The sequence below is a fragment of the Corythoichthys intestinalis genome, chromosome 10 (genome assembly GCF_030265065.1).
Source record: "Corythoichthys intestinalis isolate RoL2023-P3 chromosome 10, ASM3026506v1, whole genome shotgun sequence".
NCBI classification, from domain to species: Eukaryota; Metazoa; Chordata; class Actinopteri; order Syngnathiformes; family Syngnathidae; genus Corythoichthys; species Corythoichthys intestinalis.
In genome coordinates this window covers 51,355,692-51,370,949 of record NC_080404.1, presented here as the reverse complement: position 1 = coordinate 51,370,949, position 15,258 = coordinate 51,355,692, and the positions used below count along the sequence as shown (strand labels likewise).

General features: G+C 42.0%; 1 protein-coding gene across 1 annotated transcript; it reads left to right on the top strand.

Moving 5' to 3' along the window:
• Nucleotides 1-658: 658 nt before the first annotated feature.
• On the top strand, nucleotides 659-14,207 carry tysnd1 (trypsin like peroxisomal matrix peptidase 1). The gene is made up of 4 exons (XM_057847765.1): nucleotides 659-1,902; nucleotides 10,243-10,373; nucleotides 10,494-10,679; nucleotides 12,955-14,207. The coding sequence occupies exons 1-4, from the start codon at nucleotides 869-871 to the stop codon at nucleotides 13,155-13,157; spliced, it is 1,554 nt and encodes a 517-aa protein (XP_057703748.1). The 5' UTR covers nucleotides 659-868; the 3' UTR covers nucleotides 13,158-14,207.
• The last annotated feature ends 1,051 nt before the right edge of the window (nucleotides 14,208-15,258 follow it).

The following is a 15,258-nucleotide window of genomic DNA, read 5'->3' as shown; positions in this document are numbered from 1 at the left end:
TCCTCATGACGAATGGGGAAAGGGAGAAGTGACGTGTGCCGTAAAGCAGTCAGCACATTTGTAGTTTTTTGTGTGGCAGTGTTCCTGCCACCCTCCTCAAGGTTAATTAGTGCTGGTGAAAGTGATGCAGACCCCCTCAAGAAATAAAAGAGGTGTCATTCTCCTAATTGTCAATGTGACATATTTATGTCACACTGCTGTTGCCATAGTGTGCATTTCCTGTGGGTGTGGTATTACAGTATAAAAGGAATCTCTGTGATGTTTCGGTGACTTATATGCTGAGAAGCACACTGAATAAAGAAGTGTTGTTCCATTCAAGTCTCGGCCTTACATGTACTTAGCTTAAGGAAATACACAACAAAAGTGGGGAATGTCTTATTATTACTATTATTATAACATTTTATCACAAATATTATGAAAATATTTTAGAAAGGTTGAAAATGTTATAATTACTTTTAATTATGCAGGAAATTTACTTAATTCCTGACATTTATAAAAAGCAATCCGTTTGAAAATTGATCAAGCTATAGCTATTTCATTGTCTCTGACGCAAAATGGTCGACAAGTGACAACACCAGTTACCATTATTTCATAGCGCATCAGACATCTTGTCTTTAGACGAGGCAGAGCCAAAGGTTTGCGCATGCGCACAACTCAATGTCGGCAAGAGTAATAACAAACGGAAACACTCGCTTTTGTTTTAACATTCTGGTTCAAATTGGTTTTGACGAGTCTGTTTGAACATCTCAGCATGTTTATTTCGTCAGCACCGGTGTGTGTATTTTCAAATGTTAAATTTCAAGCGGTCTTTTAGTAGTTAAACATTGTTAAGAGTCAACATGGGCAAAGTTCACCGGCTCGGCTAACGATGGAGCTACAAGACGTAGAGAAGTGCTGCGGTGTTGTTACCTTGAGAGAAGATTTCTCAGGCCAGGAACTCGTAAGCTTTAGCGGCATTCTCATTCATCCCAGCACCGGAGCTGTCATATGCATTGGCCTGCCGTTTTTTCGTTTAATTATAGGCGAAAAAACAACTTATGCTAACGAACGTCGCATCCTGTTGCGTCACAATTTCCGCGACAAATTTAAAATCAGTGTCAGCTTTCCATCCTCCAGCCATGTGGAGGCTAATGCATGCAGAGCGGGTAAACCCAGCGAAAAACACGGGAAACAGGAGCATGAAGCTGAGCTGCTGATGCTGGTGAACTGCGTGGAGTTCAAACATACTTTCCAAGCACTTTTCCATCAGGCAGACAAGTGGTGTTTCCATGGCGACCAGGGTGACGACCTGATCCAGAATGTAGACTATCTCAGCTGGTTTGCCGTGCTCAAGGTAGGAGTGCCAAATCCTGGCACCGTCTCCTGGTGTAGCAGCTTGTCTCTTCAGAAAGGCTCCCCAGTTGTCGCCTGCGGTTCTCCATTCGGTTCCCTCTGCTTGGACCTTTTTAATGGCACTGTGAGCAGGGGCATCATCAGCAACCTGGCGGGTGAGGACAATGCTGTCATCCTTACAGATGCCCGCTGTTTGCCAGGCACGGAGGGCGGCGGCTTGTTTGCAATGGAGGACAACTGCCTTCACCTGATAGGAGTGATTGTATCGCCGTTCGGTTGGAAGGCCAATGAATGGATCGGACTCACTCTTGTTTGTTCCATCCACTCGATCCTCGGGAGCATCGCCAAATTCGGAGAAATTCAGGATCCGCTCCGAGATGTTTGGCTTAACCCCACAGAGGTCAATATGACCAGAAAGTCCAACCTGGGTCAATACCCAATTGTGTGTCTGGTGGACAGCGGGCAGCGATGGGGCTCGGGGGTTCTCGTGACCTCTGAGCTGATTTTAACTTGCCGACATGTTGTCGATGGGAAGTCCACAGTTGGCCTCAAGTTCCACCACAGAGACAGGTGCATGCTTTTAATTATTGCTAGATTTCCAAGTTAGCATGGATCTGGCATGTGGTGGTATAATATTCTGACAGCATGATAACCTTAAGCCAAAATATCACGGTTTCACGATATCACGGTATTGCAGTTACAGCTCTAAAATGTGCTACTTAGAGACTATAATTAAAAAAAAAAAAAGTTTTTTCCATTGAACAGGAGTTTTATCTTTTAAAACATTAGCAAATTAGAACTTAAGTACAATGTTAAGTTGAAATAAACAAAACAAAAATAACAAAATAGTCTAAATAGAATTAAAATAAATGCAGTCCTTTAGGTGAGCTCAAACCCACAGCCACAGCTCAACGTTATTACCATCAGACCACAAAAAATTGAATTATTTTCCATAAAGCGCATGTGTATGACTCATATAGGGCTGCAGCTATCAATCATTTTAGTAGTCGATTAATCGATGAACTGGTTAGTTCGAATAATTGAGTAATCGGATAAGGAACATAAAAAAAATAAAATACTTGGGATGAGCCTCAAACGGTATAAAAAATAAATAAATGAGGATCTATGTACAACAAAAACATTTGGCTAACTTACATAGCAAAAGTCTGCTAGCTTAAATGTTATAAAATGCTAACGTTTTTTTTACACTGCTCTTAACAAATGGTTCAGACTCATATTCCCACAAAAAAAAAAAAAAAAAAAAAAACGGCTAAATATGCATTAAAAATACATTAAAAAAAACTTTAGCCCAAACAAAAACTTGGTTGGTCTTAACAGGGAGCAGTTGGATTCAGCCATGGGAAATGAAGCAGACCAGAGAGTAGTGTATACACCCTAATCAATAAAACCTAAATGTAAACACTTTCAAAATAAACCATTAAAACGCCACTTTACCTAAACGAATACTCGAAGCAACAAAATTTAATTCGAATATTTTTTTCTAATCGAATACTCGAGTTAATCGATTAATCGTTGCAGCACTAGACTCATACTATGTTTACATTATACACTCTCAACACATACAGTTACTAGAGGGGGAAAAAAAATTACCAGTGCTAGACACACTAAACATGTTGGAGTTAACTCTCGTAGCTGGTGGGAAACGTTCAATTCAATTCAATTTTATTTGTATAGCCCTAGATCACAACAACACAATTCAAGTCCTGGGTATCCCCCATCCTTAGACCCTCCATGCCGGCAAGGAAAAATGACAGTGTTTACTAACCTTTAATTTTGTATAAATTAGGGCTCTCAAAATTATCGTGATCACAGGTGGTAATTAATTTTTAAAAATTAATCACGTTAAAATATTTGACGCTATTAACGCACATGCCCCGCTGAAACAGATTAAAATGACAAAGTGAAATGTCCACTTGTTGTGTTTTTTGGAGTTTTGTCGCCCTCTGCTGGCGCTTGGGTGCGACTGATTTTATAGGCTTCAGCACCCATGAGCATTGGGTTAGTAATTATTGACATCAACAATGGCGGGCTACTACTTTATTTTTTGATTGAAAATTTTACAAATTTTATTAAAACGAAAACATTAAGAGGTGTTTTAATGTAAAATTTCTATAACTTATACTAACATTTATCTTTTAAGAACTACAAGTCTTTCAATCCATGGATCGCTTTAACAGAATGTTAATAATGTTAGTGCCATCTTGTTGATTTATTGTTATAATAAACAAATACAGTACTTATGTACCGTATGTTGAATGTATATATCCATCTTGTGCCTTATCTTTCCATTCCAACAATAATTTACAGAAAAATATGGCATATTTTATAGATGGTTTGAATTGCGATTAATTACGATTAATTAATTTTTAATTAAAAATGAACTCGATAAAAAATTTTAATCGTTTGACACCCCTGGTATAAATGCGAAATCATATTGGAGGTATTGCCTCCTCGGTAGCCACCCTCCGCAAACATGTTTTACATGTGAGTTGGCCCACCTCCGCTAAGCCGCGGCCATCTGTAAGTTTTCAGTAGCCGAAGTATTCCCATTCCAGCTATTTTGTTTTCTTCGATAGGGGAAAAAGTTAAGGACTTTCACCTCCTTCAGCCATCGTGTAGCACAGCTGACTCACTGACACTGAGCAATAACCGGTGAGGGAGGGTTTAAGGGGGAATCAGTTATTGAAATACTGATTAAAAAAATAGAAAATAATGATCACCAGTGGGTAAATGAGCACACAGTATAGTGGCCAAGCGCTTTGAATGCCTTGAAGATGGAAAGACGCTATACAAGTGTAAGACCATTTAAATGAATCCCCCTGGTGTTTATACTTGTTTGTGTCAAAACAATTTTTTCAACACATATTCATGGTTAACAAATGAACTTATTCGCACCGATATGTGACATGTTGGTGCTGAATATGATGAAGGAAGGTGTTTTTATCAGGTGGGCTGAAACGCCAATAGAAAAGTGGTGCTTTGCTGCTATCGTGTGGCATCTCTAGGAAATTGCAACGGGCTGGTAGCATTGTGGTGTTTCACGAGAACCAACTTGTTTATAGACAGGGGTGCACATAATTTTTTTGCCCAGGTTCTCAGAGGAGGACCTGGAGATGTGACTTGGTCCTCATTGAGCTTGAGAGCCGACCCGCCTGATGCGATAAATTTATGACAAGCTTTACTTAGAGCCAATTAACTTTAATTAATTATATTAACAATTAATGCTTGATTAACATCAACTGGCACAACAAAATTGCCATTACTTTGAAGTGAAATGTAAAGAAATAAGAAGCACCAATTCAAAATAAAGGGCATTATGCGGCTCCCACATTAACTCCAAGCCTTTTTAAAAGTGGGATATCCTCCTCATAAGACCTCATTGAACGTGCATGTTTAGCTTTGTAAAATGCGAGCAAAAACACGTTTGTCAGTGCATGTCGCTGTTCATTACCTTTATTCCGCCACTTGTCCATAGGGCGAGTGGGGTCCTGTTTGACATCGATAGTTTGCTTAATTGCCACATGCTCTGTTTTTTTCGTGCTTTTCAAAGTTTGGATGGCTGAAATTCTTTGACCCTACATACAATGCGCTGCTCTTATCGGCGACATTGGGATTCTCACGGCACATTTTGTACCGCATTTCCGTGCGAGCATCATTTGCTTCTAGCCATGGTACCTCCTGTAGCCACTTTTCAGCAAAAGTCCTTTTTTTCGGTAGCTCCGGTGACGTCTCTGTCGTCTGTCTGTCTTTTGACGGGGGTGGGGGAACACGGAAGTAATTTAGTGATGGCCAAATGAAGCCTCATGAAGCAATGAAGCTTTGCAGCCAATTGGTTTGCACATGTAGCAAAGCTTCATGGTGCTTCATTTACCCTATGGCGCCATCAAGTGGTCTAGAAGCCCAAGAGGTCAACATTGTTAAGAATTCAATGGCTATTTGCTTAAGACAAAGATATGAATGTGCTTGTGTCAGTAATTTAGTATATGAACAAAATACAACAAGTGCTAAGGGTAATTTGTTATTCATTTTTATTTAGAAATAATAGCTTTCCCACAGTGGCTGGCTTTAAACAGTTTCTTTTTTTGGGGAAAATATTTCACCAGCTTTAGAAAATATTCTTTCACAAGGCACAGATGAAGCTGGGGTGCAGAGAAATGTGAGTGCCAGTTTATATAAATTTGGGTAGGTATTCTTTTGTGCCTCCCAGTACACTAATGGATTGGTCATTCTGTTGATGTTTGGTTCAGATAGATACACACACACACTCACATTTATATTAAAGTAGTTTTTCTCCCTTACCTTATTGAAAGCAATCAAATCAAAATGTTCCCATACAGGGGAGGATCGCTCTTTTCGTGCAGGTTCCATCGCAAGCAAAGGACAAGGCTCGAAAAAAGATTGCACTGATTGCACTGTTGCGCACAGATCATGTAACAAGTACAGGAGCCCGAAATGCACAAAATGTGAGATAACAGGCGATCGCCATTGCGTTTTGCAACCAATTTATACCGTAGTCTGTCCTGTTTTTGCAATGTGCACCAAACGTTGGATCACTTCTGAAGCACTCACGAGATTCAGCCGGCCGCCGGCGAGGCTTCCCACGTCATCATTTCCGGGTTTTGCCGAAATGAAGCGCGCCTCGCTACAAGCTTCGTGGAAACCCCCCTCCCATTACTCGACACAAGCTTCGGAACCTCGGCTCATTTCGTCCCATCACTAAAGTAATTACTCAGTGTGGCCTGCCTCTTCAAAATTTTGAGAAGTTATTTTCTCGTGTCCGCCGCAAATACAGCGGTCAGCCATCGGTACGCAAAAGCGTATGGAAGCCGTTGAGGGCCAGCGCATTTGTCTACGTCCAGTACGCATGCGCGCATGCGTACCACTTATGTGCACCCCTGTTTATAGAATAAAACCATGAATTTGTACATACAATGTTTTACAAAGTGAGAACACCCCTCGCATTTCTGCAGATATTTAAGTATATCTTTTCATGGGACAACACTGACAAAATGACACTTCGACACAATGAAAAGTAGTCTGTGTGCAGCTTAAATAATAGTTAATTTATTTTCCCCTCAAAATAACTCAAAATATAGCCATTAATATCTAAACGCCTGGCAACAAAAGTGAGTACACCTCTTCGAAACTACGTACATCCCTAAATGTCCAAATTGAGTACTGCTTGTCATTTTCCCTCCAAAATGTCATGTGGCTCGTTACAGGAGTGCTGTCATTCCATTAAAATCCATTCATATTTTTTGTAAATAGTATTTTCTTCCTTTTTTTGTGATTTTGACTTTTTGCTGTAAATACTTAAATATTTTTTTATTTTTTTGTTTTTGTATATATTCCACTGGTGCATTGTAGTTTTTCTGGGGGTTGAACCTATTAAAAACTCACAGCACTTTCACTTTATTCTCCTGACTACGCCATCAGTTTTTTTTAGTAGCCGGAAGAACCCCGCGATAATGACACTTTGACACAATGAAAAGTCGTCTGTGTGCAGCTTATATAATAGAGGCAATTTATTTTCCACTCAAAATATAGCCATTAATATCCAAACCCTGAGCAACAAAAGTGAGTACACCCCCTTAGAAACTGCATACATCCCTAAATGTCCAAATGTAGTATTACTTGTCATTTTCCCTCCAAAATGTCCAAAAAAGAAAGCCCACAAACAGTTTGATGACGAAGTGTCAACGAAGCACATGGATTACGAGAACCATGTCCTATGGTCTGATGAGATGGGCGGATTTTCTTGTCTACCGTCTTCTGAAGAGAATTCCTCCTGGGGTGACAGCCATGCACACCAATTTAATGTAGAGTGCACGTATGGTCTGAGCACTAACAGGCTGACCCCCCACCTCTTCAGTCTCTGCAGCAATGTTGACAGCACTCCTGTAGCAAGTCACATGACATTTTGGAGAGAAAATGACAAACAGTACTCAATTTGGACATTTCGGGATGTACATAGTTTGTATGAGGTGTACTCACTTTTGTTTGCCAGGGGTTTAGATATTAATGGGTATATTTTGAGTTATTTTGAGAAGAAAATAATGAACTAGGGTTGTTCCGATCATGTTTTTTGCTCCCGATCCGATCGTTTTAGTTTGAGTATCTGCCGATCCCGATATTTTCCGATCCGATTGCTTGTTTTTTGCTCCCGATTCTATTCCAATCATTCCCGATAATTTTTCCCGATCATATACATTTTGGCAATGCATTAAGAAAAAAATGAATAAAACTCGGACGAATATATACATTCAACATACAGTACATAGGTACTGTATTTGTTTATTATGACAATGAATCCTCAAGATGGCATTTACATTATTAACATTCTTTCTGTGAGAGGGATCCACGTATAGAAAGACTTGTGACTTTGTAAATTGTGACTAAATATTGCCATCTAGTGTATTTGTTGAGCTTTTAGTAAATGATACTGTAGCCATGCCCAAATGCATGATGGGAAGTGGAACCATGACTGTGCGTAGTGCTACCAATTGATATATCTTCTCTGCGTTGGGAAATAACATAAGGTATTAAGAAAAAGGTCAATTGCTATCTTGCTTCCCCATATTGCTTCCCATGAAATTTCTAATCATAGGGAGAGGGATTGTAAGACTTTAGCCAATTAAAAGAAGGCTCCAAATGCTGCCAAAATTCACATTACTCATTTTACGCTGCCTTTTATCTCCCTATATTAGTAAAATGGCGCCATTACAGATTGAGCGCGACAATGCGTGAGTGGGTCGAGCAGTGCATGCATTAATTGCGTTAAATATTTTAACGTGATACATTTTTAAAAAAATTAATTACCACCGTTATCGGGATAAATTTGATAACCCTACCTTAAGCCTAAACTAAAGACTCTGGATGAGTGTAACATATTATGTCTGTAACGTTAAATACAATTACAAAACGATTTAATTAAAAAATATATATATATTAAAAAAAGGCATGGCCAATATTTTTTTGCCGATTCCGATACTTTGAAAATGACGTGACATCTCTAAAATGAACGCTTATATACAGTGCCTTGCAAAAGTATTCGGCCCCCTTGAACCTTGCAACCTTTCGCCACATTTCAGGCTTCAAACATAAAGATATAAAATTTTAATTTTTTGTCAAGAATCAACAACAAGTGGGACACAATCGTCAAGTGGAACAAAATTTATTGGATAATTTAAACTTTTTTAACAAATAAAAAACTGAAAAGTGGGGCGTGCAATATTATTCGGCCCCCTTGCGTTAATACTTTGTAGCGCCACCTTTTGCTCCAATTACAGCTGCAAGTCGCTTGGGGTATGTTTCTATCAGTTTTGCACATCGAGAGACTGACATTGTTGCCCATTCTTCCTTGCAAAACAGCTCGAGCTCAGTGAGCTTGGATGGAGAGTGTTTGTGAACAGCAGTCTTCAGCTCTTTCCATAGATTCTTGATTGGATTCAGGTCTGGACTTTGACTTGGCCATTCTAACACCTGGATACGTTTATTTTTGAACCATTCCATTGTAGATTTGGCTTTATGTTTTGGATCATTGTCCTGTTGGAAGATAAATCTCCGTCCCAGTCTCAGGTCTTGTGCAGATACCAACAGGTTTTCTTCCAGAATGTTCCTGTATTTGGCTGCATCCATCTTCCCGTCAATTTTAACCATCTTCCCTGTCCCTGCTGAAGAAAAGCAGGCCCAAACCATGATGCTGCCACCACCATGTTTGACAGTGGGGATGGTGTGTTCAGGGTGATGAGCTGTGTTGCTTTTACGCCAAACATATCGTTTTGCATTGTGGCCAAAAAGTTCAATTTTGGTTTCATCTGACCAGAGCACCTTCTTCCACATGTTTGGTGTGTCTCCCAGGTGGCTTGTGGCAAGCTTTAATCGAGACTTTTTATGGATATCTTTGAGAAATGGCTTTCTTCTTGCCACTCTTCCATAAAGGCCAGATTTGTGCAGTGTACGACTGATTGTTGTCCTATGGACAGACTCTCCCACCTCAGCTGTAGATCTCTGCAGTTCATCCAGAGTGATCATGGGCCTCTTGGCTGCATCTCTGATCAGTTTTCTCCTTGTTTGAGAAGAAAGTTTGGAAGGACGGCCGGATCTTGTTAGATTTGCAGTGGTCTGATGCTCCTTCCATTTCAATATGATGGCTTGCACAGTGCTCCTTGAGATGTTTAAAGCTTGGGAAATCTTTTTGTATCCAAATCCGGCTTTAAACTTCTCCACAACAGTATCTCGGGCCTGCCTGGTGTGTTCCTTGGTTTTCATAATGCTCTCTGCACTTTAAACAGAACCCTGAGACTATCACAGAGCAGGTGCATTTATACGGAGACTTGATTACACACAGGTGGATTCTATTTATCATCATCGGTCATTTAGGACAACATTGGATCATTCAGAGATCCTCACTGAACTTCTGGAGTGAGTTTGCTGCACTGAAAGTAAAGGGGCCGAATAATATTGCACGCCCCACTTTTCAGTTTTTTATTTGTTAAAAAAGTTTAAATTATCCAATAAATGTTGTTCCACTTCACGATTGTGTCCCACTTGTTGTTGATTCTTGACAAAAAATTAAAATTTCATATCTTCATGTATGAAACCTGAAATGTGGCGAAAAGTTGCAAGATTCAAGGGGGCCGAATACTTTTGCAAGGCACTGTATAAGCTGTACAGAGATTACTTTTCATTGTGTCAAAGTGTCATTTTGTCAGTGCTGTCCCATTAAAATATATACTTAAATATCCGAAGAAATGCGTGGGGTGTACTCACTTTTGTGATACAATGTAGTGAACCGTGAACATGTGTGGGATTTCTGTCTCAAACGCCAACATAAATAAAAACATTTACAGTGCGGACTCTCTAATGTTGAATATTTTTGTACATCAGAGTCCTCGACATTGTTGGCGACGTCCTCTTCTCCACTAAAGCATCGTCGCCTTACGATGTCGCTGTGGTGCGGTCTAGAGAATCCATTTTTGACGTTGTCATCCCTCGAATGGCACACAAGTTCAACATAGGTCTGTTATTGTATTATTAGCTCAATCTTTCAGTTGTCCATTGAAACTGGCACTTTGCAGTCATGTGCATTTTCATGTTTTTAGGGTAACTTATGAATAATTTTGTCATCCCTACCACAGGCGAATGTGTGTTGGTGTCTGGATACGGCGGGCTTGGTCAGCGGTGCGGCCCGTCGGTGAGCTGCGGTGTCCTCTCCAAAGCCATCACGTTCAACCGCCGGGCCATCATGCTTCAAACAACGTGTGCCGTACAAGCAGGGACCAGCGGGGGTCCTGTGGTACGAGCCTCCACGGGAGAACTGCTTGGTAATTAGCATGCAACTAAAAAATTTCTATCTGTACTTAAGTAGACAGCAGTGTTATTTTGGCAGCTCTGATAAGTTTTGTTTAGTCTTTTGGACCAAAATACTTATTAGTCTTAGTCATATTTTAGTCATGTTAAAATGTGTTAGTCTTCTTTTAGTCAACAAAATCTCATACAAATTTTGTCTATAGTTTTTTTCGACTGTCCATGCTCTTTTTTTTTTTTTTTTTTTTTTAACTTGTCCTGTTCAGCTGTTTGACACAGAGAATGGAAGTCTAAGAGCCCGGATAGTCTGAACAGTTTTAATGTTTCACATTGAGAGTCTGATATACTCCCATTGTGATCATTCAACATACCTCATTTATTATGACAAAGCAGCGAACAGGGAGGGGTTATGGGGGAACAGAAGAAAAAACACAAGAGAAGAAAAGAAAAACACAAACTACAACAAGAAATACATTGAACATCTAGACCAATTACTAATATGTTGGTGCTATCGTCAGCTATATGTATTTCCAGCTGACACCATGTGAGGGCCCTGCTGACCAGGGAAAGATGGGGATGGGGGTTGGAGAGTCTATAAGGTAAATGATTGAAAAGGGTAGAGTGTACACAAATCAGCTCTGTGATCCAGAACCCAGTAATCGTGTGAATCCCTTGTGAGTGTAAGCCCGTTGGTGACCAACCCTACGCTGCCGCATCGCCAATCCCGGAACCAGGATCCCCCACCCGAGCGCGCCCTATCACATCCAGCCGCATGCGAGCCCCACCAGGCACGCGACAGCCACGCAGACGCCACGCGGGCGCCAACCCAGGGTCACGGCCCCCACCCTGCCAGCCCGGGGAGGGATGACTGAGGGGGATGGGTCAAGCGCAGCCCATCCCTCCTCCTGCAGCCCAGCAAAGGCGCCATCGTGCCCCCCCTCCCGGGATCCAGAGTGGTCCCCCGGGATCCATAGTGGTCCACCGGGCTACCCACGCACCCATCAACCGGCCTTCAGGGATGGCAAGAGCAGATACACCACCAACCCACGCGTACCCCCACTCCGCCCGCCCACCCGGACCACGAGCCACAGCCGCAGCCCCCCAACCGGCACAGCACGCCACAGTACCCCCAGCGGCCCACCAAGGCCAGGGCAGGGCAGGGTCCCCCGCCGGTGCAGGCAACACCCTGCTGTTACACCGGCGCCCAGCCAGCAACCCGCGACGAAGCACAGGGCGGATATCCAGTCAGAGAGGGGAAGGCGGAGGCAGGAGAACGCCGAGGAACCGCCACGGGGCGAGGCAAAATCGGAGCCCTGACACCAACCCCCCCCCCCCCCCCCCCCCCCTCCCGCGGCCAGCAGCCCATGCAGAGGGGAGGCCACGCCCCAGGAGCCACGCCATATGGAAAAAGTGTGGGACCCACCTATCACCCTATTACTGTGGCTGCAAGTTTCCTGGCTGGCAGCCATCACCCAGCACCGTGATGGGATTGTGAGGTAAGGGTAGTGCAATCTATGCATTAAAATGGAGCTTGGCTTGGGGCAGTGGGACCGCAGCATGGAATTTCTACCCAGCCGCCCATCCCACCGCTAGAGCTGTCAGTCCCTGCCCTTTGTTGGTCAGACAGTGTGCTGGAGTTGCTTATTAAAGTTGACGAAGATTGACAGACGTTTGGGTTTGATCTTGCCAAAGACGCAAACTTGAAAGTGCCGCATGCGTCGATCATCATTTAACTTGTTAAACAGTTACTGTGACAACTCATTGTGTGTAAGTGAGCAGCTTGAGCGGATTTGAGTGGACTCTTATTTCACTGAGTTTACTGCTGTTGCTGGTAATATTCTCACGTTCGTGGTCCTCCATGTCACTGCTCTCCCTGTTCTTTCCGCCTCATTCATTAGTCCACAACATCTAAAAGCAATCAAGATCTGAACCGTCATTCACATTACAGCTCTGTATTTATACTTGTTTTTTAGTGATCCACAGAACCGAAAAGCAATCACAGGTAGTCTATTTTGGGTTGTTTTGTCATCCACAGAAATTACAGAGAAGAAAGTAATGGTATGTTTCAAAGTGTTGCAAATAAAATTGAAACTGCCACAAAAACAATCAACTAAGTGCAAATATAGTGAATCCTTGCTATTCAAAGGCGGTAGGGGCCGAAACTGGAATACTGAAGATCTGTGATTTATCCCCTCCCACCCCCACCTCTGTAACATAAACTACTTTAAGTCTAGTACCGGTTCTTTTGTACATCGTGACTCCAGTGATAATTTGAGCATGTTTTTATTGTAGGCATCGTATGCAGCAACACGAGGGACTTGTCCACCAAGGCAACCTACCCCCACCTCAACTTCTGCATTCCAATGAGCGTACTGCATGGACCTCTGCTCCGATTTGAACAGTTTGGGGACATAAAGGCGTTCGATGTGCTGGACGCCGCAGAGGAGCAAGTGAAAAGGGTGTGGAGGTTACAAGATAAACAAAGCAAACTGTAGTCTTTAGTGCAGTGGTTCTTAACCTTGGTAAAGGTACCGAACCCCATAGGTTTCACATGTGGATTCACCGAACCCTTCGGAATTAGATAATAAATCCAATTTTTTCAAATTCAAAACCATTATACCTTAATTTTTGGACTATAAGGCGCAACTGACTATAAGCCGCCACGCACCAAATTTGACACGAAAACGGCATTTGATCATAGATAAGCCGGACTGGAGTATAAGCCACAGCTGTCCTCACTGAATTATGGGATATTTACACCAAAACATATTAACCGGTGACACTTTATTTGACAGCGGCATCATAAGATGTCATAAGACCAAATGAATCACCATGAAGCTTTGAACCAATTTGCTGCAAAGCTTCATTGCTTCAAGCTAGTAATTTAGCAAATTGCAGTTCAAAATTCTTCTCATTTTGACAGCATGTTTTATAAACAGGTCAAAATTTGAGACCACGCTGCCCATTGGTCTGTTGCACTCATAGCAAGTACGAGTCAACCTTACACTGAGCAAACCAATTCCTCTTCCTATCAAATCGAGGACTAGCAGTTAAAAGAAATTAAATTAAAAAATTAAAAAGCCACTTTGCCTGAATTCAATCAGCGACTAAAATAGGGCTCTGCGTTTCTTTACTTTCGCCGAACCCCTTAGACTTACTTACCGAACCCCTGGGGTTCAATGGAACCCAGGTTAACAACCACTGCTTTAGTGTGAGCATAACTACACAGCCAGAACCGACTTACTGTGACTAGTTGCAATGCGCAATGTAGATGGGCAATGTGAGACCAATCAAAATAAAACTACGATTCAAACCAGTGTTATAAATTCACGTGCCAATAATTTCACTCATGTAAGAGTAGCTTTACTTCAAAATATTACACAAATAAAAGTAGTCATCAAAAAACTTACTTAGGTACAAGTAAAAAAGTACAGTGGGGCAAATAAGTATTTGTTCAACCACTAATTGTGGAAGTTCTCCCACTTGAAAATATTAGAGAGGCCTGTAATTGTCAGAATGGGTAAACCTCAACCATGAGAGAAAGAATGTGGGGGGAAAAAACCCAGAAAATCACATTGTTTGATTTTTAAAGAATTTATTTGCAAATCATGGTGGAAAATAAGTATTGGTCAATACCAAAAATTCATCTCAATACTTTGTTACGTACCCTTTGTTGGCAATAACGGAGGCCAAACGTTTTCTGTAACTCTTCACAAGCTTTTCACACAGTGTTGCTGGTATTTTAGTCCATTCCTCCATGCAGATCTCCTCTAGAGCAGTGATGTTTTGGGGCTGTCGTTGGGCAACATGGACTTTCAACTCCCTCCACAGATTTTCTATGGGGTTGAGATCTGGAGACTGGCTAGGCCACTCCAGGACCTTGAAATGCTTCTTACGAAGCCACTCCTTTGTTGCCCTGGCTGTGTGTTTGGGATCATTGTCATGCTGAAAGACCCAGCCACGTCTCATCTTCAATGCCCTTGCTGATGGAAGGAGATTTTCACTCAAAATCTCTTGGTACATGGCGCCATTCATTCTTTCCTTTACACAGATCAGTCGTCGTGGTCCCTTTGCAGAAAAACAGCCCCAAAGTATGATGTTTCCACCCCCATGCTTCACAGTGGGTATGGTGTTCTTCGGATGCAATTCAGTATTCTTTCTCCTCCAAACATGAGAACCTGTGTTTCTACCAAAAAGTTCTATTTTGGTTTCATCTGACCATAACACATTCTCCCAGTCCTCTTCTGGATCATCCAAATGCGCTCTAGTGAACCGCAGGCAGGCCTGGACGTGTACTTTCTTCAGCAGGTTGACATGTCTGGCAGTGCAGGATTTGAGTCCCTGGCGGCGCACTGTGTTACTGATCGTAGCCTTTGTTTCTGTGGTCCCAGCTCTCTGTAGGTCATTCACGAGGTCCCCCCCGTGTGGTTCTGGGATTTTTGCTCACCGTTCTTGTTATCAATTTGACGCCATGGGGTGAGATCTTGCATGGAGCCCCACATCGAGGGAGATTATCAGTAGTCTTGCATGTCTTCCATTTTCTAATAATTGCTCCCACAGTTGATTTCTTTACACCAAGCGTTTTACCTATTGCAG